This window comes from Crotalus tigris, unplaced genomic scaffold, assembly GCF_016545835.1.
Source record: "Crotalus tigris isolate CLP2741 ecotype Arizona unplaced genomic scaffold, ASM1654583v1 scf7180000021359.57557, whole genome shotgun sequence".
Lineage (NCBI taxonomy): Eukaryota > Metazoa > Chordata > Lepidosauria > Squamata > Viperidae > Crotalus > Crotalus tigris.
The window spans coordinates 3,768-30,193 of NW_024098470.1; the positions used below are offsets into that span (position 1 = coordinate 3,768).

Below are 26,426 nucleotides of genomic sequence, written 5' to 3' on the forward strand. Positions count from 1 at the left end.
GAATTAGACTCTATTCAAGAGAGTCTCTTCTATTGGCTTTCAAAAGTCAATAGAATAAAAGGGAGTAGCACAGCTAAGGAAAAGGGGGAGAAAAATGGCGGAGTGCGTTGTTTGGAGACCCCTGTGAAACGGTCGTTCGACCCCAAATGGGGTCCCGACCCACAGGTTGAGAACCACTGGCTTATAGGAAATGGATGATTTCTTTTCAAATACACACTGCCCCCAGCACTTTGGAGTCAGACTAGAGAGCTGGAAGAGACCTCTGGAGGTCTTCCAGTCCAACCCCCAGCTCAAGCAGGAGACCCTATAGTGCCATTTCAGACAAGGGGGCCCTCCAGTTTTTTTTCCTTAAAAGCTCCGGTGATGAAGCACCACAACGTCTGAAGGCAAAGATGTTCCACTGGTTAACTGTCCTCCCCGTTAGGAGATTTCTTCTTAATTCCAGCTTGCTTCTCTCCTTGATGAATGAATCTTTCTTGAGTGGCGATATAAAAAACAAGGACATGGAAAAACAAAAAGGAACCCATGAAGAAATGCGGGCAAATTCAATCGGGACGGGGGGGGGGCGTCGTCAGCTGAAACGGAGCCTTGAGCGAGATGCATGAATGGGGCAACTTTCCTGAACCACCTCTGTACAAAATGGACCTGCTGCTCTTTTTACTGATAACAAAACCCATTTTGTTTTGTTATCAGTAGGGCAGGACAAGAAACAGTGGTTGGAAACTGATCAAAGAGAGAAGCAACCTGGAATTAAGGAGAAACTTCCTGACAGGGAGGACAATTAATCAGTGGAACAACTTGTTCCCAGAAATTTTGGGTGCTCCACCACTGGAGATTTTTAAGAAGAGCCTAGACCAGTGATGGCGAAGCGTTTAAAGACTGAGTACCCAAACTGCAACCCAAAACCCACTTACGCATTGTCGAGGGCAGGATGGGTGTGGCCCATTGGGTGGGTGTAGCTGCAGTGGTAATGGCAGACTGGGTGGGACTAAAAAGTTCAATCAATCAATTCCAACTTTGCAAGAACTTCCCCCCCCCCACCTCCGCAAGAAGTTGAAATTGACTGATTGGACCTTTTACTTTTACTAAAGACGAGTGGTTACGAGAAAGGAGAAAAAAAACAGATATGAGGTTTGCAGGCTAAGATTGCCCACTTACTTTCCCCTCTCTCAAGCCCTCCCCCCCCAATTATCTCCCTGATGTCCAGTTGGCTTGGCTGGCTTGGCCATGGGTCCACATTCCATTTCCTTGCTTGTGGCCTGGGCTCTCTCCCCCTTGATGGCTCCCTCCCCCCCCTTTCCCCCAGGGTTAATGGCAGTCTGGCATGAGCAAAGAAATAAAGGAGCAAAGCAGGAATTCCTCCAGGGTATTCAGCAGCCATTTCAATCAAAGGCTTCTGGACCTGACTAAAGCACCAGGGGCCGCCATTTGTCCGAACTGGTATAGGATTTCCTGTCTGAGCAGGGGGTTGGACTAGATGATCTCCAAGACCTCTTCCAACTTTATTACTATTGTTATTATTCTCATTATCATCATCATCATCATCATTAATATAAAACCCATGGGAAATGATCCTAGAACATAGAATCCTAAGGCTGGGAGGGACCTCCAAGGTCTTCTAGCCCAACCCCAACTCTGCGCAAGGCAGAAGGCCTTATAGGTCAAATGGTGATCCGGGTTTATTTCTGAAAAACTTCCAGTACCTGGGGCAGCTACAAGTCCGGGAGGCAAGCTGTGTTGTAGGAGAAAGTGGCCAGCGGCCATTTCAATCAAGGGCTACCTGACACAGCACTGGGAAAAAAATCCCATGGGAAACTATCACAGAACACAGAATCCTAGGGAACCCCTAAGGTCTTCTAGTCCAACCCCCTCTGCTCAAGGCTGCTGGCTGTGGAATTCTGGAGTTGAAGTCCACATGCCTTAAAATTGTCAAGGTTGAGAAACACTGCTTTATACTATCCTGGTCAAAATGGTTGTCCGGTCTCTTTTGGAAAAACTTCCAGTGGTTGGCGGTGTGTGTGTGGGGGGAACTCCACAACTCCAGGGAGAAAGAGTGGTGCCTACAGGAACAATCTTAGGAGGGATGCCTAAAAGCAGCATTTAAAAGTCATAATTTCCAAGCACTTTCCCCATCTCGTTACCAGAAGTGTCTGAAGGGAGAGGAGAGTGGAAGCTTCTTACCCTACTCTGCCCCTGGGCCTGGGACTCCGTCCTCCAAGAAGAGGCGCGCAGGGCAGGATTCGTGCAACGCCTTCCTCACAGCTGCTCCAACGCCAGTTGCCTTCCCAGCAAGCTGCACCTCCCTCCTTCCACGGAAAGACCGCGGTCAGGGATTTAAAGTGGAAGCAGAGATTGCTTTTCCCTATTTAGGTCCCTCCCTCTTCCCTCCTCCTCCTCTTCCAGATCCTCCCAGATCCTATGGACTCCTTCCCACTGACCTAAAAGCTTTTGGCAAGAGAGCGCCCCCTGGAGGATCCTGTTTTAATCCTAGGAAGCAAAGGGGGGGGGAGTTAAGGGGTTTGAAGGGGCAAACTTTGGACTTTGGGATTCAAACAGGAGACAGCCATAAAAAAGGGAAAGCGAGGGATTTTTTAAAAATAATAAACAGGTTTTCTTTGCAAAAAGAGGTTTCCGTTGGGAAAGTGATCATCTTTGGACTCTCCTCCAGGGAGGCTGCTGCTGTGGAGGGGGTCACGGGCGGAGGCAAGGCTGGGGCAACGGCATGTTTGCCCACAGAGTGGGCTCCGAGTGCCGCCTCTGGCACCCATGCCATAGGTTCGCCACCACTGCTCTATACCATTTCAGACAACTGGTTGTCCAATCTCTTCTTAAAAACTTCCAGTGTTGGAGTATTGTTTTTCCACTGATTAATTGTTCCAACTGTCAGGAACTCTCTCCTTAGTTCCAGATTGTTTCTCTCCTTGATTGGACAACCATTTGTCTGAAATGGTAGGGTTTCCTGCCTGAGCAGGGGATTGGACTAGATGACCTCCAAGATCCCTTCCGACTCTGTTATTCTATTCTATTCTAATCAAATTTTGAAGAATTATCCTATGAGTCACAGCCAGGACTACTCCTTCTGCCTGTTGGGAGTTCATTTATTCTCTCCCTGTTGCAAAAGAAATGCAAAGATTTTCCTTGATTGAAAAAAAAAGCAACCTTATTCAAAACTGTAGAATGAGATTAAGAGTCCTCTCCCCCCCCCATTCAAATGTGACCTATCCTCTTGGATTTTGAAGGGCCGTGAAATTCCTGAAGCCCTTTTCTTTTTGTTTGTTTCCATTCAGATTTCTTAAAGCTTCTCCCCCCTTCTAATTCTTTTGTGGTTTCCTTGTTTTTAAACCTTGCCAACACTTTGCAAACTGCTGACAGCCTCTGTGAATTCTGCAGCATTTAAAGGGAATGAATGATTATTGTTCCTAATAACGCTTCTGCTTCCCATGCTAAGAAGAATAGCAGAATAACAGAGTTGGAAGGGACCTTGGAGGTCTGTCAGAATCCAATTATATTTCATCTTTAATCATCAAATATAGAAAACCCCAATTCTGCCTTCTCTGGATTCTGCCATAAGAGGAAGAGAAGGGGGAGAACAAAGGGGCTTTATGGCCCTCACTTCCTTCAGTATACTTCTAAGGAATTGAATGTGTCTATTGCAACATCAAACAGAGACTTTGAATGTAACTAGCATCAAAGAACCTTACCATGACAAAAGAGAGCTATTTACCTTTCATGTAGTTTATTTGAAGTCTCCATACAGACGAAAGAAAGGAGCAAGGGGGTGGAATTGTGATGCCTGAAACTATCACTGGAAGGGGGGATGATTGGGTGGGACTGCTGGGGAACCCCTTAAAACCTTGAATGGGAGAGCTTGGACCCCAAGTCCTGTCTAGCATGCCTTCAACCACTTCTTCTTAATAAAGGATTCCTGTTGGAAGAATTATTCCAAGAGTTCTGTCTTCTTAAGATGCAAAGTGGGGTGGGTCCTTACAAGGTCATCTAGTTCAACCCCCTGCTCAGGCAGGAAACTCTATACCAGGGGTTCTCAACCTTGGCAACTTTAAGACTTGTAGACTTCAACTCCCAGAATTCTTCAGCCAGCAAAGCTGGCTGAGGAATTCTGGAAGTTGAAGTCCACAAGTCTTAAAGCTGCCAAAGTTGAGAACCCCTGCTCTATACCATTTCAGACAAATGGTTGTCCAATCTCTTCTTAAAAATTTCCAGTGTTGGAGCATTCACAACTTCTGGAGGCAAGTTGTTCCACTGATTAATTGTTCCAACTGCCAGGAACTTTCTCCTTTCACCCTAGTCCTTCTTTTCATTAAACTAGACATACCCAATTCCAACAACTGTTCTTTGCATGTTTTAGCCTCCAGTCCCCTGATCATCTTTGTTGCTCTTCTCTGCACACTTTCTAGACTCTCAACATCTCTTTTACATCTGTCTATCAGAGCAACCTGATGTACCCAAATAAAGGGGCTGCCATAAAGAAGAGGGAATAAAGCTATTTTCCAAAGCACCTGAAGGCAGGACAAGAAGCAACGGGTGGAAACTAATCAAGGAGAGAAGCAACCTAGAACTAAGGAGAAACTTCCTGACAGTGAGAACAATTAATCAGTGGAACAGCCTGCCTCCAGAAGCAGTAAATGCTCCAACGCAGGAAGTTTTTAAGAAGAGACAGGACAGCCATTTGTCCGAAATGGTGTAGGGTTTCCTGCCTGAGCAGGGGGTTGGATTAGATGACCTCTAAGGTCCCTTCCAACTTTACTCCTATTACTATATGGGACAGAGTCTACTGCTTCTGCCTTTGCCTTTCAACTCCCATCTAGGAGCCTTCACAGGCAGTCGCTTTTGCGACCAACTATTTCAATTTAACACAGAAAAAGGGGGAAATACGTAAAACAATCAGAGACACAGACCCAGCCGCAAAACGCCCCTCCACCAAGTATCCCAGAGCGCGCAGGCACACACACAAAAGTATCCTTCCACTTTGTACACCAGAGCACACACAAACACACACATACACAAAATACCCCTCCACTTTCTAAACCAGAGCACACATCCAAAATACCCTTCCGCCATGTTAATTCAGAGTGCGCACAAACACGCAAAATCCCCCTCCGCCTTGTATTCCACAGCGCGCACAAACGCACAAGCACGCACACAACATACCTCTCCACCTTGTATTCCAGAGGGGTTGTTTTTCCCCCCCAAAGACGCTTCTTCAGAAGTCCTGGCCCTTTTGGAAGCCTCTCATCAAGGGGCAAGGATGAGTCGCAGGGGCCGGTCGGATCCTTGCCAGGGCGGAGTTTCCCCCGCGCCGGCCCTTGAGGACCGAGCCCGCGATCCCCAAAAGAGAGGCGCGCAGGACGAGGATCCGCGCTCCGCCTTCCCAGGCCAGCCGCGCAGCTGCAGCCGGGCAGACGCGCCTCCCTCCCCGGAAGGGGTTCCGCCAGATTTTGGGGCCTGCAGGGAACGGAGCCGTTCTCCCTCCTGGGACTCTTCTCGCCCAACTCCGCTCGGCTCCTCCGCCATCCTGAGGGCTGCTTCCTGCTGAGCTGGGCAAACAGGAGGCTCCTGCAAGAGGGCGCCCCCGGGCGCCCCCGGCTTTTAATCCTGGGACGCCAAAGGGGTGATCGTTGGGAGAGGAACTGGGTGGGTTAAGAGTTTGAGGGGGTAAGGTTTGGACTTTGTCCCGAAACTGACCGTCCTGCACCACAGCTGAGAATATAACCATTTTCCTAACAGGGAAAAAAATATCTTGCAAAGAAAGATATTTTTGTCTGGAGGCTAAAACATATAAGGAACGGTTGCTGGAATTGGGTATGTCTAGTTTAACGAAGAGAAGGACGAGGGGTGACATGATTGCAGTGTTCCAATATCTCAGGGGCTGCCCCAGAGAAGAGGGAGTCAAGCTCTTCTCCAAAGCCCCTGAAGGCAGGACAAGAAGCAACGGGTGAAAACTAACCAAGGAGAGAAGCAACCTAGAACTGAGGAGAAACTTCCTGGCAGTTAGAACAATTAACCAGTGCAACAACTTGCTTCCAGAGGTTGTGGGTGCTCCATCACTGGGGGTTTTTAAGAAGAGACTGCACAGCCATTTGTCTGAAATGGTATTAGGTTTCCTGCCTGAACGGGGTTGGACTACATGACCTCCAAGGTCCCTTCCAACATTATTATTATTATTATTATTATTATTATTATTATTATTATTATTATTCTGATGAAAACCTCTTGGCTCACCTTTCTGTTGCTGATTCTGGTTTGAATCATAAAGATTAATCTTCATCTTAATCAGAATAGAGCTGGAAGAGACTTTGGGGGTCATCTAGTCCAACCCCCTGCTCAAGCAGGCGACTCTATATACCATTTCAGACAAGTGGCTGTCCAGTCTCTTCTTAAAAACCCCCAGTGATGGAGCACCCACAACCTCTGGAGGCAAGTTGTTGCACTGGTTAATTGGCCAGTTTTAGTCACCATATTACAAAAAAGGTGTTGAGACTTTGGAAAAAGTGCAAAGAAGAGCAACTAGAAAGAGTACAGAGCAACAAAGATGATCAGGAGACTGGAGGCTAAAGCATATAAGGAACGGTTGCTGGAATTGGGGGTGTCTAGTTTAATGAAGAGAAGGATGAGGGGGAACATGATAGCAGTGTTTCAATATCTCAGGGGCTGCCACAAAGAAGAGGGAGTCAAGCTACCCTCCAAAACACCTGAAGGCAGGAAAGAAGCAACGGGTGGAAACTAACCAAAGAGAGAAGCAACCTAGAACTGAGGAGAAACTTCCTGACAGTGAGAACAATTAATCAGTGGAACAACCTGCCTCCAGAAGCAGGAAATGCTCCAACACTGGATGTTTTTAAGAAGAGACTGGACAGCCATTTGTCCGAAATGGTATACGGTTTCCTGCCTGAGCAGGGGGTTGGACTAGATGACCTCCAAGGTCCCTTCTAACTTTACTACTACTACTACTACTTATTATTATTACGATTAAAGGCTTGGAGACTAAAACACATGAAGAGCAGTTGTAGGATTGGGGTTTGGCTAGTCTAGAGAAAAGACTGGGGGGGGGGGACACGATAGCAGTATTCCAGTATTTGAGAGGTGGCCATAAAGAAGAGGGGGTCAATTTATTTTCCAAAGCACCAGAAAGCCACACAAGTTTGCAATAGTGAGGAATATCTGCAATTCAGGTTTGTAGAATGAGGGTGATACGTTCGTCCTCCAAGCTTGTGCTTGGTACCTGAATGTTTCATTACGAGAGGCTGGGTAACATATTCAGTGGAATTTAGGGGGTGTATCTGCGCTCTTCTGTTTATAAGGTGTGGGTATGTCAAGTGAGGATCTGGTGATGGGTCAGGGGTGTCATCAGAGGCTTGTGATGAGTCTTGTGATGGGGAGGTTACTTCAGGTGAGGGTCATTGGAGGGTGAAAGACGGGTGTCAAACTGCCAGTCCACAGGCCGTTTGCATCGTGCGGAGGCTGCGCCCACCTGAGCTCCGCCAATGCAAAAAAATTCTTGGCATCTTAAGAAGACAGAACTCTTGGAATATTCCTTCCAACAGGCATCCTTTATTAAGAGAAAATGGTTGCAGGCGTTCTAGACAGGACCTGGGGCCCAAGCCCTGCGGTTCAAGATTTTAAGGGGTCCCCAGCAGCCCCACCCCACCCCACCCCACCATCTTTCCAGCCACAATCTCAGGCGCTACATTTCCAGCCCCTTTTTCCTCACTGCCGGTGGAAGGGAGACTTCAGAGAGCAGATCAAAGCTGATGGCCCCATTCTTATGCTTTAGTCCTTTTGGGTGGTATCCACATTCAAGTCCTTTGAAGCCCTTACAGTGAGGGCCATAAAACCCCTTTGTTCACCCCCCCCCCTTCCCCTCCATCGTATGACAGAATCCAGAGAGGGCAGAAATGGGGTTTTCCATAGTCGATAACGTTCTGACAGGACACGTCAGTTCTGACAGGACACGTCACGTCACGCAGCGAGTTTGGCACCCATGGTAAAAGACAGCGGGTCAGGTGTGAGTGTGGACGGGTATAACAATCTTGACGCTTGTTTGTTTTCGAGATCCAATCTCCCTCTCAATTGCTAGAGAGTTATGCTCGTTTGACTCTACACCAGGATCTTCCCCTTGGTGAGGTAAACCACTCCAATCCCTTCATGCCTTGTGGCTGGGTTACTTATGGAACCCCCCCCCAAGTCTCCAGTACAGGTAGTCCTCGAGTTACAACAGTTTGTTTAGTGACCATTTGAAGTTACAACGGCGCTGAAGAAAGGGATTTATGACCACTTTTCAAAATTACGGTCATAACTGCAGCATCCCCATGGTCCTGCGATCAAAATTCAGACGCTTGGCAGCTGAATCCTATTTATGACGGTTGCAGTGTCCTGGGGGCTCACGCGATCACCTTTTGTGACCTTCTGACAAGCAAAAGTCAACAAGGAAGCCAGATGCACTTAACAACCACGTGACTTAACTTATCAACTGCGGTAATTCACTTAACGACTGAGGCAAGAAAGGTTGAAAAATGGGGCAAAACTGACTTTAACAAATGTCTCCCTTACCAAGAGAAATTTTGGGCTCAATTGTGGTCGTATGTCGAGGACTACCTGTAGTGTCTATCCACCCTGTTAGGTCTGGCTTTGTGCCCAAGAGAGCTTGTTCTGGGTTCCATCCCCAAGAGTGGCATCTAGTGCTACCTAGGAGGTGGGTTTTTTGGGCCATGGCAATATCATCTCCCCACCATCCAGATCCGGCTTAGTTCAACCTCGCTGGCCTTTTTTAAAGCATTAATACCTTGGCTTTGTCATCAAGCCTGGGGCCCTGATAGTCTGGATGAGCCCGTTGTCTGATTGTATTGTGTGGTGTTTGATTATTCTCACTGCTATTTTGTTGCTTTTAATTATTGGTTGTGCTTTTACTTTGCTCTTATGTCAATAGTAAGCCAGCTGGAACCATGTATAAGATGGGCAGCTATACAAATAAAAAAAAATAGATGAAAGAGGTGCTACAACATACACAATTTCCCACTTTACTTAGAACCATGTTTTGAATCCTCTTACACCTTAAATCAACAGTTCTCCAATGTTTTGCAGACCGGCAGGGGAGAGAGGGGATGGTTTGCATAAGCAGCTGGCAAGTGCATGCACAGCTCCCTTTACACGAGGAACGTGCACGCACACCTGCCCCTTGCGCACCTGGAGCACAGGAACGTGCGCTCGCTTACACACCGCTTGAGTGAGAAAGGATGTGGGTGCGCTCGTGCCGGCCATGAGTGCACGAGAGTGTGTGTGTGTGTGTGTGTGTGTGTGGAAGGGTATAATAATCTTGACAGTTGTTTGTTTTCAAGATCCAATCTCCCTCTCAATTGCTAGAGAGTTATGCAGAAATGGAGCACAGCCACGTGTGCTCGCTCACACCCCGGTTGAACGAGTAAGGATGTGCGTGCACTCATCCATGGCTCAGTTGCAAAACCCTCAGGCCCCACAGGTTGGGGATCCCTGCCTTAAATGTTAAGTATCAGCAGAAAAGTCAGAAACAGAATTGGGGCGAAGTATGGAGTTCAGATAAACTATTTGCCTCTGTTTAAGAGCCTTCCTTTTTAAAGTTTCATCTTCCTATGGGGTAGAAAATGAAGAATTGTGCATAAAAATCGCTTCTGCGCTTGTGATGCGTTGTTTCTCCCCAATATGTGTTCTTCCATAGGAATTAAGGTTGCTTCGGTTCTGAATCGCTTCCAGCATGTCATGAAGGATATGAGTTCCCTTCTATGTGGATCCTTTAATGCAGTGGTTCTCAACCTTTTTAATGCCGTGACCCCCAACCGGTCGTAAGTCGAGGACTACTCAACCGGTCGTAAGTCGAGGACTATTCAACTGGTGCAGCACGTTTGCAGAATGGGACTTTTGGCGGGCTCAGCAGGGCAGAGACAGCCTGGACAATTCCTATTGGCTTTTGAAAGCCAATAGAATTAGACTCTATTCAAGAGAGTCTATTCTATTGGCTTTCAAAAGCCAATAGATTAAAAGGGAGTAGCACAGCTAAGAAAAAGGGGAAAAAAATGGCGGACTGCGTTGTTTGGAGACCCCCGTGAAATGGTCGTTCGACCCCAAATGGGGTCTCGACCCACAGGTTGAGAACCACTGCTTTAATGAGATACTTTTCACGTCAAAGCTCCATTAAGACCCCCTTCATTTACATGTCTTTTAATGGAAAGTAAGCCCCAAAGCTGCTTGTTCAGGAGGCAACTGCACTTTTTTGTTTCTCTTTGAAGATATTTCACTTCTCATGCAAGAAGCTTCCTCAGCTCTGACTGGGTGGTGGGGAATCAAGAAGGATTTATATTCCTTGCAGACAGCTGGTCATTTGCATTCTTTTAGAGAGTCCTTGAGGCCATTTGGAGGTTTATCTGCGTCCTCAGGATGGCCTGAGTGGTGCAAATGGGGGTGGAGTCTTCTTGGCTGTAGGATGTTTTCTGTCCTTCGCTGTTGAAGACAAGCACAGGTCCAATCGAAGGGTGTTCATCCCAAAGTGCATAGCTAAATGTCTTCGAAGAAAAGAAAATGTCTTCAAAGACATTTGTAAAAGAATGCAAATGACCAGCTTTCTGCAAGGAGTATAAATCCTTCCATTCCCCACCATCCAGTCAGAGCTGAAGAAGCTTCTTGAATGAGAAGCGAAACGTCTTCTAAGAAAAGCAAGAAAGTCCAGTTGCCTCCTGAAAAAGCACCTTTGGGGACAACCATGATCTGGATGACTGAGAATTTCCATAGACATATGGAAAGTAAGGTTTCTGGTGCTTCAGAAACACTTTCAACATTCAATGTATTTCTACAGTTTCTTCCAGCTCAATCAATTTATGGGAATAAGCAAACAAGAAGCACCGAAGCACTTTATCACCTTGAGATATTCATAGTAGTTTCTCCAATGAGCAAATCCGATTTTACGTGACTGATTCTAACTAATTACTTTTCTACGTTCAACTCTTTTATCTGGTTTCTCACCAGTATGTGTCCTCCTATGGTAATTAAAAGCACCACTACGACTGTAGCATTTTCCACACTCCATACACTGATATGGTTTCTCTCCTGAGTGAATTCTTCTATGCATATGAAGGGAGGAATTTTGACTAAAGCATTTTCCACACTCCCCACATTGGTATGGCTTTTCACCTGTGTGGGTCCGCTTGTGGGAACCACAGTCACGGGAGGTCCTAAAGCCCCTTCCACACACTACACACTTATAGGGTTTTTCCCCAGTGTGGATCCTTTCATGGGAAACAAGTTCTTGAGGATCACTAAAGCTCTTTCCACACGCTGTGCATTTGTATGGTTTCTCCCCAGTGTGGATTCTGTAATGTATTATTAAAGTTCTTTTTTGACCAAAGCCTTTTCCACAGTCCTTGCATTCGTATGGTTTCTCTCCGGTGTGGGTTCTTTTGTGGCGAACAAGGGCCCCCGAGTCGATGAAACATTTGTCACATTCGGTGCACTTATAAGGCTTTTCCCCTGTGTGGATCCTTTTATGTTTATTAAGGTGACTTGTTTGATTGAAGCACTTCCCACATTCGGTGCATTGATATGGTTTCTTTCCAGTATGGATATTGTTATGGGAAGTTAGGTGGCTGGATTTGTAGAAGCTCTTCCCACACTCCAGGCATTTGTACGGTTTCTCCCCTGTGTGGATCCGTTTGTGGGCATGAAAGGTACCAGAATTGGCAAAGCGCTTTCCACATTGCAGGCATTGAAAGGGCTTTTCCCCCGTGTGGCTTCTGCGATGGGCAGTAAGGTTTTCTGAGGCACAAAAGCTCTTTCCACACTCCATGCATTGAAATGGTTTTTCCCCCGTGTGGATCCTCTCGTGTGACTGAAGATGAACTTTTTGACTAAAGCTGTTTCCACAGTGCAGACATTTATAAGGTTTCTCCCCTTTATGGATCCTGTTATGTAAGGTTAGAGTACCGCTTCTGGCAAAGCTTTTCCCACATTCCAGGCATTCATAGGGTTTCTCCCCCGTGTGAATCGTCTTATGAGAATTAAGGGCACCACGGGCCGTGAAGCATTTTCCACACACTGTGCATTTATACGGCTTCTCTCCGGTGTGGATCCTCTTATGTAAATTGAAATAGCCATTTTGGGTGAAGCTCTTTCCACACACTGTGCAATGATATGATTTTTCCCCAGAATGGATCCTGTTATGATAAGTGAGGTGAGTTGCAGAACGGAAGCTCTTCCCACATTCCAGGCATTTACATGAATCATTCCCAGTGGGTTTTTTCCCCCAGGAATTTGGTTCCTGGCTCTGGGTAAGCTTCGTTCTATTCTCCCTGAATTGATACAACTTTTCCTCGCTGTGGATGCATTCATGGGAAGTTAGAGAGCTGCTCATTCTGAAGCTCTTTCCGCAGGTGATGCATTGATGCCGCTTCCTCCCTTTGTGGATGCTCTGATGGGAATTCAGGTGACTTTTCTGACTGATGTTTTCTCCAAATTCCAGGCATTTGTATGGAGCCCCTGTTTTGGGAATGTTTTTATGGGATGTGAGGGAATGGCTTGTACCGAAGTTTTCCACATACTCCGTGCATTTGTACAGTTTCTCTCCCTCTTGTATTTTCTGATGAAAAGTAAGAGGAAGGGTCCTTCTCGAGCATTCCCCGCTTTCACTTTGTTTCTCTACACAATCACATAATCCCAATTCATCTCTGGGTATTTTTCCGCACCCTGGACATGCTCCTTTTTCTTGGGGATCATCACTGTGCAAGAAAGAGCCGATATCTGCACACTGGAAACTAGAGTATTTCTTCAGCTCCTCCTTTCCCCCAAGCCTTTCCTTTTCACTCATCTTTTCCGCATCTTCCTTTTTGGCTGTTAGAAAAGGTGTTGCCACTGCTTGGCTAGAACCCTCTATCTTCACATCACCACCTATTTGGGGGAGAGAAAAAAAAGGATACATGACACAAATGGTGGTGTGAAAGGAATTAAGCATCATTTGTTGCATCCCTTATTTGAACATTCCTGAAACTCCCACCACAATTTCTATTTTTCTCTTAGCTCTGTTGAAAGAAAAGTCTTTATCCTGGTTCATCCAAGTTAGGGATAAATAAAGAATATGGCAATTGCTTTAGAAAGAAGGTAGCAGTTTATTGAAAAGCCAGAAAGATGGTTCTTGCAGGAAAGACCAGAGAAAAGAAGGGCCTGAGCACATGGGTAGTACTGTATATCCCGGTGTACAAGACAACCCCCGTCTTTGGCGCCGAGTCGCATTCCTAGAACATCATCTTATACGCTGGAAACTACCAGTATTTCCGCTGTATAAGACGACTTGGCGTATAAGACGACCCCCGTCTTTGGCGCCGATTTTAACGCTTGCGGAAGTCGCCTTATACGCCGGCATATACGGTAGGTTTTTGTACCCTATCTAGCCTTTTGTTTGAAGTGGTTCCTGTTCCTGTTTCAGGCTTTGTATTCCTGTGTCATGTAATCTGACCTGGGTGTGCCTTTCTGGTATTTGTGAGTTAATCCTACCATGTCCTCTCACAGGTGAGGTATGCAGATTTTAGGTCTTTGTCTTCTTGAGCTTCTGGCTCAAACTTTCCTGATGGCTTACACCTGCATTTGTACAGAGCTGGCTTCTGCTTGGGGGAGGGAGACCTGGGGCTATCAAGAAAAACTGGGCATGCTTTTCTGTCTCTTTAAGATCCTTGAAGGAAATATATTTTTCTGCCCTGTTAATATTTCCTTCTCTGGGGAGTTGACTTCCCACAGCTCTTTTTGTGATTCTTCTCCCTGCTTCTAGCAGGCCGTGTTCAAAACATGGTATTATGTTCATATCGTCAGTAGTCGATATAATAATCTGCCACAGGCTTCCCTCTTGCCGCCTGTACTGCAGAATACAAATCCCTAATGCTTTGGGGAAAATCATTTTTGAGTCTCAGGGTGGGTCCTCATCAACTCTGCTTCTCCTTCAGGTTCAGTTCAAAGGATACAGGAGGGACTTTTGAAAGCTGACTTTGTTCAAAAATTGGATGATGAGAGAGAACAGGTTCACCAAATTTACATTGGAGAAAGGGGAAGCATCGACTGATGTCTCCTGCTTGAGCAGGGGGTTGGAACAGAAGACCTCCAAGGTCCCTTTCAGGTTTATTCTGATTGATGGGTGGATGGATGTCCTAACTCTGCTTGAGGAAGTTTTCCCTTGAAAATACCGGTTTTCAGTTTGGACATGTTCATTCTCCCCTAGTTGTCCCTAAGGAAGATCTCCATGAAAATGGGCGGGGGGGGGCGCTTGCTGGCATCCTGCCATCAAAGGCTAGGAGAAGGGAGGACATGGGGGACAAATGGGCAATTAACCTGTGTGTGTACATGATGGGAAACAGGGAGGAGGGGAAATGGAAGTACAAAGAAGCTCTGAAACAGTTTGTACCAGCACCTGAAGCCATGTACCCTGAGAAAGAATGTGGATTTCCCCAAACATCTCAGTGTTCTCAAAATACCTAGGTGGATCCTTATTGCTTGAAGATGGACTGGTCATGGGAGGAGGGCTGGGAGGAGGGAAAACCATTTGTATCTCCTAATCAAGGGGAGAAGCAACCTAGAACTAAGAAAAAATATTCCTGACAGTTGGAACAATTAATCAGTGGGAAAACTTGCCTCCAGAAATTGTGACTGCTCTAGAGATCGGACAACCATTTGTCTGAAATGGTATAGGGCAGGGGTAGGCAACCTAGGAGCCGAGGTGGCGCAGCATTTAGAGTGCAGTACTGCAGGCCACTTTAGCTGACTGTGTTCAGCAGATCAGCGGTTCAAATCTCACCGGCTCAAGGTTGACTCAGCCTTCCATCCTTCCGAGGTAGGTAAAATGAGGACCCAGATTGTTGGGGGCAATGTAAATATATATATATATATACATACATTGCTTATTGGTGTACACCCCTTAGAGAGTGCTTGCACTTAAAAGCAGTATATAAGTCTCATAAATAAATAATAAATAAATAAACCTCAGCTCTTTTATGATTCATGGACTTCAACTCCCAGAATTCCCATATGAGTCATAAAAGAGCCGAGGTTGCCTACCCCTGGTATAGGGTTTCCTGCCTGATCAGGGGGTTGGATTAGAAGACCTTCAAGGCCCCTTCCAACTCTATTATTCTATTCTATTCTGTTTGTTTCTGTCCTGTTCTACTCTTAATTCTTATTCTATTCTATTTTCTACTCTTAATTCTTATTCCATTCCATTCCATAAATTTAGTTGTAGTCTGACTCTACTGCAACCAACATTTCTTTAGTAAAAGAACCGATCATTTCAATTAAATGGAGTTGAGATGCTTTCTTTCCTAAGAGATCGGATTGGGGCAAGTCTGACATTAGCAAAATGAAAGCCATTCCTAAGACTACAAAGTGAAACAGACAGGATGAGAAACTGCATGGGAGAACACCTCTCTCTCCTCCTCCTGGAGACAGTGTGGAGGGTTTAGTTCATCTTAACAAACCATCTAGAAGTAAAAATACAGTTAACCATACACAATGAATAGCATTTCAACTTAGAAATAGATCAGCTGCTCACTTCCACCACCCTTTCAGTCCAGAGGAAATGAAATCCCTTAAAAACCAATAAAGTTCAGTTGCCTTTTGAAAAAGCACCTTTGGGACAACTATGACTTGGATGACTGAGAATCTCCATAGAGATTTACAGTATCTCTAGTTTTTCTTGCATTTGTAGGTAGCACTAAAAAAGAGAAAAAATGGGATGGATTAGGGTTTACAGATCCCATCTGCTGAGGACCTGGCCAATCAGACAAACAACTTTGCTAGAAGTTACCGTACATCCTTGCGATCAAGCTGTGGACCCATCATTATAGACCAAAAAACAGCAAAATGAAAGCAGCTTCTAAAAAGCTCTCTATAAAGTGGGATAGACAGAATCAGAAACTGGCTAGGATGGAAAACGTCAGGGAGACAATGTGGAGGTCATTTTCTCAGACTAAGTAGGAGTAGAAACGCAGATAAGGACACTGCTGTTTACTGCATACAGGAAGAAACTAGGAGTTCATCTGAGAAACAGATCAGCTGCTCACGTCCACTACACTTTCAATCCAGAGGAAAGAGAATCTGTCAGGAAAGTGCGCAGCAGGTGTCTAAATGAGGGCAGAGACGCTGACACGAACTTGTAGTTTTTGTTTAAATTAATATATTTTATATCAATATTTACAGTAAACAAGATAGTCAGGCTAACAGAGTCATCCTGAGGTAAAATTACAGAGCATACAGAGGAAAAAAGGCGGGAAACAAGGAAAGTCCTCCTTTACACTCACAGTAACCAATCACAGCATAGATTGCCTCAGACAAGAAACAGCTCTCTCCAACCAATCAGCTATAACTGTAACTTCTGACTCATTTTACAACCCCACTGTTCTAGCTACTAAAGCAATAGGACACAGTCAAACTAGAGTCTTGGACTTTAAGAAAGCTAATTTCAATAAACTTAAGAGAGAGCTTGGGAAGGATTCCATGGATGAGAATCCTCAAGGGGAAAACAACTTAAGAAGCTTGGGAAATTTTGAAAAGAGAGATAATAAAAGCCCTTCTTTTTCTTGTGCCATATTCGTTATCAGACGTTGGCGATCATGTTGGCAATCCTGTTCTTATCAGCAGCCGCATGAAAAAGTGCTGCTGAGTTTTGTCCAAATTAGTCCTTTAGATTTTGAAGCCACAATGTTCTTCTTCTGCCTGAACCTTGTTTGCCTTCAATCTTTCCCTGGAGGATTAAATGGAATATACCGTATTTTTCTGAGTGTCGCATCACATGTCCAAAATATTCTAATTTTCGTTTTTTAATTGTTTTGAGGATTTCCCTTGGCTTTCCCAGCTGGCTTATCACCTCATTTCTGATCTTGTCAACCCAGCTTATGCGTAAATCCACATTTCAAATGCTTCTACTCTCTTCAGGTGGCCTTCTGTCAGAGACCAGCTCTCTACTCCATAGAGCAAGATAGAAAAAATATAGCATATGAGAAGCCTGATTTTCAATCTTAGGCTTATGTCATGACTGCAGAAGACCTTTTTCATTTTGAAGAATGCCATTCGAGCTTTTTCTATCCCTGTCTTTACTTCAACGGTCATGTCCCAGCTTTCATGTAAAATGGAACCAAGGTGTGTGATCCTTTCAACCTAAAAGCCCAGTCTAGCACAATACCAACAAAGAAGAAAAATAACAGCTCTCAACAGAAACCAGCATGGATGCATAAAGAACTCTGATAAATTGAAAGATAAAAAGGACAAGTATAAAAAGTGGAAAGAGGGGCACATAACTAAGGCAGAATATCAGCAAATAGCACGTGCTTGCAAGATGAAGTGAGGAAAGCTAAGGCTCAAAATGAACTAAGGCTTGCAACCAAAGTCAAAAATAATAAAAAAAGCTTCTTTCAACATGTAAAAAACAAGAAAAAAGTGAAGGAAATGATTGGTCCATTGGGGGAAAGTGGCAAGAAGGTAACAAGAAACAGGGAGCAAGCAGAACTATTTAACTCATTCTTTGCATCTGTCTTTACACAAAGGGAAAAAAACAGTCCAACCTATCAAAAACAGTACCATTAAAAAAAAAACAGATTAGAAACACAAGTTAAGATAGGCAAGAAAATGGTAAGTGAACACCTGTCCAGCCTAGACAGGTTCAAATCAGCAGGACCAGATGGATCACACCCCAAGGTTCTCAAGGAACTGGCAGATATGATCTCAGAACCACTGAACTATATTTTTGAAAGATCCTGGAGCACTGGGGAACTACCAGAGGACTGGGAAAGAGCTGACGTAGTTCCCATCTTCAAAAAAGGGAAAAAAATAGATTCAGGAAACTATAGACCTAGACCTATCAGCCTGACCTCAATACCTGGGAAGATTCTGGAAAAGATAATCAAACAACGGATCAGCGAACATGTAGAGGCAAACAAAGTCATTACTAAAAGCCAACATGGGTTTGTCAAAAACAGATCATGCCAGAGAAATCTTATTGCATTCTTTGACCAACTGACAAAATTAGTGGATCAGAGGAATGCTGTGGATATAATTTACTTGGACTTCAGTAAGACATTTGACAAAGTAGATTACAACCTACTACTTGATAAGATAGAAAAATGTGGGTAAGACAGCATCACCACCAGATGGATTCGTAGCTGGTTGACCGCCATACTCAGCGTGTGGTCCTCAATGGAACTGCATCTACATGGAGGGAAGTGTGTAGTGGGGTGCCCCATGGCTCTGTTCTGGGCCCAGTGCTCTTTAACATCTTCATCAACGATTTGGACGAGGGGATAGATGGGGAACTCATCAAATTTACAGACGACACCAACCTGGCAGGAATAGCCAACACTCCAGAAGATACAGGAGGATCTGGACAGACTTGAACACTGGGCGCTATCTAACAAAATGATATTCAATGATGAAAAAAATAAGGTTCTACACTTAGGCAAGAAAAACCAAATGTACAGTTATAGTATAGGGAGTACCTTGCTCAATAGTAGTAACTGTCAGAGGGATCTTGGACTCCTAGTGGACAATCACTTAAATATGAGCCAGCAGTGGGCTGCAGTTGACAAAAAGGCCAACACAGTGCTAGGCTGCATTAACAGAGGGATAGAATCAAGATCACATAAAGTGTTAATACCACTTTACAATGCCTTGGTAAGACCACACTTGGAACACTGCATCCAGTTTTGGTCACCACAATGTAAAAAAGATATTGAGATTCTAGAAAGAGTACAGAGAAGAGCAACAAAGATGATTAGGGGACTGGAGGTTAAAACATATAAGGAACGGTTGCTGGAATTGGGTATATCTAATTTAATGAAGAGAAGGATGAGGGGGGACATGATAGCAGTGTTCCAATATCTCAGGGGCTGCCACAAAGAAGAGGGAGTCAAGCTATTCTCCAAATTGCCTGAAGGCAGGACAAGAAGCAATGGATGGAAACTCATCAAGGAGAGAAGCAACCTAGAACTAAGGAGAAATTTCCTGACAGAACAATTAATCAGTGGAACAACTTGCCTCCAGAAGCAGTAAATGCTCCAACACTGGAAGTTTTTTAAGAAGAGACTGGGCAGCCATTTGTCTGAAATGGCATAGGGTTTCCATCCTGAGCAAGGGGTTGGACTAGATGACCTCCAAGGTCCATTCCAACTTTATTATTATTATAAATATAAACATCTTAATAATCTTATAAATATAAACATCTTAACAGAATCTCTTACCTAAGGAGGCCATATTCTTTGTGTTTTCCAGCATGACCTCTCGGTGCAGGGCTTTTTCCTCAGCATCCACCAGGGCCCCTTCCTCCATGGAGAAAAACACAGCTATATCCGTGGCAACTCCTAAAACAGAAAGAGAACATTCTATGAACATTCCTATTAATGAAAAATTCAGTAAATTATATGCAAGTTTTGTTCATAATGAACAAAGCCATCAGCAAAAATTTCCAAGCAGGGCAAATAAACATCTTCTTTGGAGAATCTTTCCAAAGGAATAAACAAAATGCAAAGCCTCTAGGTCAGTGATGGCGAACCTTTTAAGACGACGAGTGCGTGTGATCCAAATTCAAATGCTTGGCAAACTGGTTCATATTGATGACCCTGAAAGGGTCATGTGATCCCCTTTCCGTGAACTTATGACAATCACTTAACCACCGTTAAGTGCAGTTAACGTATTAACTGCAGCGATTCATTTAAGAACGGTGGCAAGAAAGGTCATAAAAACGGGGCAAACCTCACTTAACAAATGTCTCCCCTAGCAACAGAAATGTTGGGCCCAATTGTGGCCGTAAGTCGAGGACTATTTACCAGTGTGGGGGGGGAAACAGCAATAATTTGCGATCAAACATCCTAGCGACATTCTTGAACCTGCAGTGCGGAAGGGCGATTTTTACCTATTTCTGTGCTAAGTAGAGAATCAGTTTATCTGAGTGCTTTACAGCCACAGCAACAACACACAGAAGCTGACACTGGGTGGGAAGAAAACTGAAAGGTGTGGAAGGACCAGGGATTGGATTCAAAGGCAGGCCTCACAGCCATGAATGTATGCACTGAAGCATCACAGAGCTTGACCTGGAGGCCTCAAGCAGATCCCATCTCAGGGAGTTCTATTGAGTGTTCACCCTCCCTGTCAGATAATCAGGGAAGACAAGAAAAACTCTTTTTTTTCCACAGGTGGCACTTGCCCTTTGGAATAGCCTATAGCAGTGGTTCTCAACCTTTTTAATGCCGCGACCCCCAACTGATCGTAAGTCGAGGACTACTCAATCGGTCGTAAGTCAAGGACTACTCAACTGGTGCAGCACCGTTTGCAGAATGGGACTTTTGGCAGGTTCAGCAGGGCAGAGACAGCCTGGACAATTCCTATTGGCTTTTGAAAGCCAATAGAATTAGACTCTATTCAAGAGAGTCTCTTCTATTGGCTTTCAAAAGCCAATAGAATAAAAGGGAGTAGCACAGCTAAGGAAAAGGGGGAAAAAAATGGCGGACTACGTTGTTTAGCGACCCCCGTGAAATGGTCGTTCGACCCCAGATGGGGTCCCGACCCACAGGTTGAGAACCACTGGCCTACAGGAAATGGATGATTTCTTTTCAAATGCACACTGCCCCCAGCCCTTTGGAGTCAGACTAGAGAGCTGGAAGAGACCTCTGGAGGTCTTCCAGTCCAACCCCCAGCTCAAGCAGGAGACTCTATAGTGCCATTTCAGACAAGGGGCCCCTCCAGTTTTTTTTCCCTAAAAGCTCTGGTGATGAAGCACCCACAACGTCTGAAGGCAAAGATGTTCCACTGGTTAACTGTCCTCCCCGTTAGGAGATTTCTTCTTAATTCCAGCTTGCTTCTCTCCTTGATGAATGAATCTTTCTTGAGTGGCGATATAAAAAACAAGGACATGGAAAAACAAAAAGGAACCCATGAAGAAAAGAAATGCGGGCAAATTCAATCGGGACGGGGGGGGCATCGTCAGCTGAAACGGAGCCTTGAGCGAGATGCATGAATGGGGCAACTTTCCTGAACCACCTCTGTACAAAATGGACCTGCTGCTCTTTTTACTGATAACAAAACCCATTTTGTTTTGTTATCAGTAGGGCAGGAGAAGAAACAGTGGTTGGAAACTGATCAAAGAGAGAAGCAACCTGGAATTAAGGAGAAACCTCCTGACAGGGAGGACAATTAATCAGTGGAACAACTTGTTCCCAGAAATTTTGGGTGCTCCACCACTGGAGATTTTTAAGAAGAGCCTAGACCAGTGAATGGCGAAACGTTTAGAGACTGAGTACCCAAACTGCAACCCAAAACCCACTTATGCATTGTCGAGGGCCGGATGGGTGTGGCCCATTGGGTGGGTGTAGCTGCAGTGGTAATGGCAGACTGGGTGGGACTAAAAAGTTCAATCAATCAATTCCAACTTTGCAAGAACTTTCCCCCCCCCACCCCCGCAAGAAGTTGAAATTGACTGATTGGACCTTTTTCTTTTGCACAAGGCAAAAGCGAAAAGGTTTTATAAAACCCAGCTGAAGGCCTAGGCCTGGGGCGACGCGCGTGCCCAGAGAGGGCTCTGAGTGCCGCCTCTGGCACCCGTGCCATAGGTTCGCCACCACTGGCCTAGACAGTCACTTGTCTGAAATGATATAGGGACTCCTGCTTGAATGCGGGGCTGGACTAGAAAACCTCCAAGGTCCCTTCCAGCTCTATTCTATTCCTTTCTGCCTTAGAAGGACCTTTTACCTCTTTTGAGGTAGGTCCCCCAGCTTCCAAGGACCATTCCTCCTTTCAGTGGGACTTGTCCTGACTCGGTCATTTAGGAAGGAAGAGCCTTCAACTGCATTCGTAGTAAAAGGATTTACTTTTACTAAAGACGAGTGGTTACGAGAGAGGAGAAAAAAAAAACAGATATGAGGTTTGCAGGCTAAGATTGCCCACTTACTTTCCCCTCTCTCAAGCCCTCCCCCCCCAATTATCTCCCTGATGTCCAATTGGATTGGCTGGCTTGGCCATGGGTCCACATTCCATTTCCTTGCTTGTGGCCTGGGCTCTCTCAACCTTGATGGCTCCCTCCCCCCCCCCTTTCCCCCAGGGTTAATGGCAGTCTGGCATGAGCAAAGAAATAAAGGGGCAAAGCAGGAATTCCTCCAGGGTATTCAGCAGCCATTTCAATCAAAGGCTTCTGGACCTGACTAAAGCACCAGGGGCAGCCATTTGTCCGAAATGGTATAGGATTTCCTGTCTGAGCAGGGGGTTGGACTAGATGATCTCCAAGACCTCTTCCAACTTTATTACTATTGTTATTATTATCATCATCATCATCATTAATATAAAACCCATGGGAAATGATCATAGAACATAGAATCCTAAGGCTGGGAGGGACCTCCAAGGTCTTCTAGCCCAACCCCAACTCTGCGCAAGGCAGAAGGCCTTATAGGTCAAATGGTGATCCGGGTCTATTTCTGAAAAACTTCCAGTACCTGGGGCAGCTACAAGTCCGGGAGGCAAGCTGTGTTGTAGGAGAAAGTGGCCAGCGGCCATTTCAATCAAGGGCTACCTGACACAGCACTGGGAAAAAAATCCCATGGGAAACTATCACAGAACACAGAATCCTAGGGAACCCCTAAGGTCTTCTAGTCCAACCCCCTCTGCTCAAGGCTGCTGGCTGTGGAATTCTGGGAGTTGAAGTCCACATGCCTTAAAATTGTCAAGGTTGAGAAACACTGCTTTATACTATCCTGGTCAAAATGGTTGTCCGGTCTCTTTTGGAAAAACTTCCAGTGGTTGGCGGTGTGTGTGTGGGGGGAACTCCACAACTCCAGGGAGAAAGAGTGGTGCCTACAGGAACAATCTTAGGAGGGATGCCTAAAAGCAGCATTTAAAAGTCATAATTTCCAAGCACTTTCCCCATCTCGTTACCAGAAGTGTCTGAAGGGAGAGGAGAGTGGAAGCTTCTTACCCTACTCTGCCCCTGGGCCTGGGACTCCGTCCTCCAAGAAGAGGCGCGCAGGGCAGGATTCGTGCAACGCCTTCCTCACAGCTGCTCCAACGCCAGTTGCCTTCCCAGCAAGCTGCACCTCCCTCCTTCCACGGAAAGACCGCGGTCAGGGATTTAAAGTGGAAGCAGAGATTGCTTTTCCCTATTTAGGTCCCTCCCTCTTCCCTCCTCCTCCTCTTCCAGATCCTCCCAGATCCTATGGACTCCTTCCCACTGACCTAAAAGCTTTTGGCAAGAGAGCGCCCCCTGGAGGATCCTGTTTTAATCCTAGGAAGCAAAGGGGGGGGGAGTTAAGGGGTTTGAAGGGGCAAACTTTGGACTTTGGGATTCAAACAGGAGACAGCCATAAAAAAGGGAAAGCGAGGGATTTTTTAAAAATAATAAACAGGTTTTCTTTGCAAAAAAAGAGGTTTCCGTTGGGAAAGTGATCATCTTTGGACTCTCCTCCAGGGAGGCTGCTGCTGTGGAGGGGGTCACGGGCGGAGGCAAGGCTGGGGCAACGGCATGTGTGCCCACAGAGAGGGCTCCGAGTGCCGCCTCTGGCACCCATGCCATAGGTTCGCCACCACTGCTCTATACCATTTCAGACAACTGGTTGTCCAATCTCTTCTTAAAAACTTCCAGTGTTGGAGTATTGTTTTTCCACTGATTAATTGTTCCAACTGTCAGGAACTCTCTCCTTAGTTCCAGATTGTTTCTCTCCTTGATTGGACAACCATTTGTCTGAAATGGTAGGGTTTCCTGCCTGAGCAGGGGATTGGACTAGATGACCTCCAAGATCCCTTCCGACTCTGTTATTCTATTCTATTCTAATCAAATTTTGAAGAATTATCCTATGAGTCACAGCCAGGACTACTCCTTCTGCCTGTTGGGAGTTCATTTATTCTCTCCCTGTTGCAAAAGAAATGCAAAGATTTTCCTTGATTGAAAAAAAAAGCAACCTTATTCAAAACTGTAGAATGAGATTAAGAGTCCTCTCCCCCCCCCCATTCAAATGTGACCTATCCTATTGGATTTTGAAGGGCCGTGAAATTCCTGAAGCCCTTTTCTTTTTGTTTGTTTCCATTCAGATTTCTTAAAGCTTCTCCCCCCTTCTAATTCTTTTGTGGTTTCCTTGTTTTTAAACCTTGCCAACACTTTGCAAACTGCTGACAGCCTCTGTGAATTCTGCAGCATTTAAAGGGAATGAATGATTATTGTTCCTAATAACGCTTCTGCTTCCCATGCTAAGAAGAATAGCAGAATAACAGAGTTGGAAGGGACCTTGGAGGTCTGTCAGAATCCAATTATATTTCATCTTTAATCATCAAATATAGAAAACCCCAATTCTGCCTTCTCTGGATTCTGCCATAAGAGGAAGAGAAGGGGGAGAACAAAGGGGCTTTATGGCCCTCACTTCCTTCAGTATACTTCTAAGGAATTGAATGTGTCTATTGCAACATCAAACAGAGACTTTGAATGTAACTAGCATCAAAGAACCTTACCATGACAAAAGAGAGCTATTTACCTTTCATGTAGTTTATTTGAAGTCTCCATACAGACGAAAGAAAGGAGCAAGGGGGTGGAATTGTGATGCCTGAAACTATCACTGGAAGGGGGGATGATTGGGTGGGACTGCTGGGGAACCCCTTAAAACCTTGAATGGGAGAGCTTGGACCCCAAGTCCTGTCTAGCATGCCTGCAACCACTTCTTCTTAATAAAGGATTCCTGTTGGAAGAATTATTCCAAGAGTTCTGTCTTCTTAAGATGCAAAGTGGGGTGGGTCCTTACAAGGTCATCTAGTTCAACCCCCTGCTCAGGCAGGAAACTCTATACCAGGGGTTCTCAACTTTGGCAACTTTAAGACTTGTAGACTTCAACTCCCAGAATTCTTCAGCCAGCAAAGCTGGCTGAGGAATTCTGGGAGTTGAAGTCCACAAGTCTTAAAGTTGCCAAAGTTGAGAACCCCTGCTCTATACCATTTCAGACAAATGGTTGTCCAATCTCTTCTTAAAAATTTCCAGTGTTGGAGCATTCACAACTTCTGGAGGCAAGTTGTTCCACTGATTAATTGTTCCAACTGCCAGGAACTTTCTCCTTTCACCCTAGTCCTTCTTTTCATTAAACTAGACATACCCAATTCCAACAACTGTTCTTTGCATGTTTTAGCCTCCAGTCCCCTGATCATCTTTGTTGCTCTTCTCTGCACACTTTCTAGACTCTCAACATCTCTTTTACATCTGTCTATCAGAGCAACCTGATGTACCCAAATAAAGGGGCTGCCATAAAGAAGAGGGAATTAAGCTATTTTCCAAAGCACCTGAAGGCAGGACAAGAAGCAACGGGTGGAAACTAATCAAGGAGAGAAGCAACCTAGAACTAAGGAGAAACTTCCTGACAGTGAGAACAATTAATCAGTGGAACAGCCTGCCTCCAGAAGCAGTAAATGCTCCAACACTGGAAGTTTTTAAGAAGAGACTGGACAGCCATTTGTCCGAAATGGTGTAGGGTTTCCTGCCTGAGCAGGGGATTGGACTAGATGACCTCTAAGGTCCCTTCCAACTTTACTCCTATTACTATTACTATATGGGACAGAGTCTACTGCTTCTGCCTTTGCCTTTCAACTCCCATCTAGGAGCCTTCACAGGCAGTCGCTTTTGCGACCAACTATTTCAATTTAACACAGAAAAAGGGGGAAATACGTAAAACAATCAGAGACACAGACCCAGCCGCAAAACGCCCCTCCACCAAGTATCCCAGAGCGCGCAGGCACACACACAAAAGTATCCTTCCACTTTGTACACCAGAGCACACACAAACACACACATACACAAAATACCCCTCCACTTTCTAAACCAGAGCACACATCCAAAATACCCTTCCGCCATGTTAATTCAGAGTGCGCACAAACACGCAAAATCCCCCTCCGCCTTGTATTCCACAGCGCGCACAAACGCACAAGCACGCACACAACATACCTCTCCACCTTGTATTCCAGAGGGGTTGTTTTTCCCCCCCAAAGACGCTTCTTCAGAAGTCCTGGCCCTTTTGGAAGCCTCTCATCAAGGGGCAAGGATGAGTCGCAGGGGCAGGTCGGATCCTTGCCAGGGCGGAGTTTCCCCCGCGCCGGCCCTTGAGGACCGAGCCCGCGATCCCCAAAAGAGAGGCGCGCAGGACGAGGATCCGCGCTCCGCCTTCCCAGGCCAGCCGCGCAGCTGCAGCCGGGCAGACGCGCCTCCCTCCCCGGAAGGGTTTCCGCCAGATTTTGGGGCCTGCAGGGAACGGAGCCGTTCTCCCTCCTGGGACTCTTCTCGCCCAACTCCGCTCGGCTCCTCCGCCATCCTGAGGGCTGCTTCCTGCTGAGCTGGGCAAACAGGAGGCTCTTGCAAGAGGGCGCCCCCGGGCGCCCCCGGCTTTTAATCCTGGGACGCCAAAGGGGTGATC

The 26,426-nt window shown here is 45.6% G+C and overlaps 1 protein-coding gene across 2 annotated transcripts; it reads right to left on the reverse strand.

Moving 5' to 3' along the window:
• Window positions 1–10,865: 10,865 nt before the first annotated feature.
• Window positions 10,866–26,426, reverse strand: LOC120320413 (zinc finger protein 883-like). Of its 2 annotated transcripts, XM_039370065.1 has the most exons (4): window positions 25,961–26,426; window positions 22,964–23,088; window positions 19,245–19,364; window positions 10,866–12,924 (listed from the first exon to the last, which is right to left on the reverse strand). In XM_039370065.1, exons 3-4 carry the CDS (start codon window positions 19,330–19,332, stop codon window positions 10,961–10,963), a joined length of 2,052 nt encoding a protein of 683 aa, XP_039225999.1. In that variant the 5' UTR covers window positions 19,333–19,364; window positions 22,964–23,088; window positions 25,961–26,426; the 3' UTR covers window positions 10,866–10,960. The 2 variants fall into 2 exon arrangements, with proteins under 2 accessions (XP_039225999.1, XP_039225998.1); XM_039370064.1 differs by lacking the exon at window positions 22,964–23,088 and having other exon boundaries at window positions 25,961–26,420.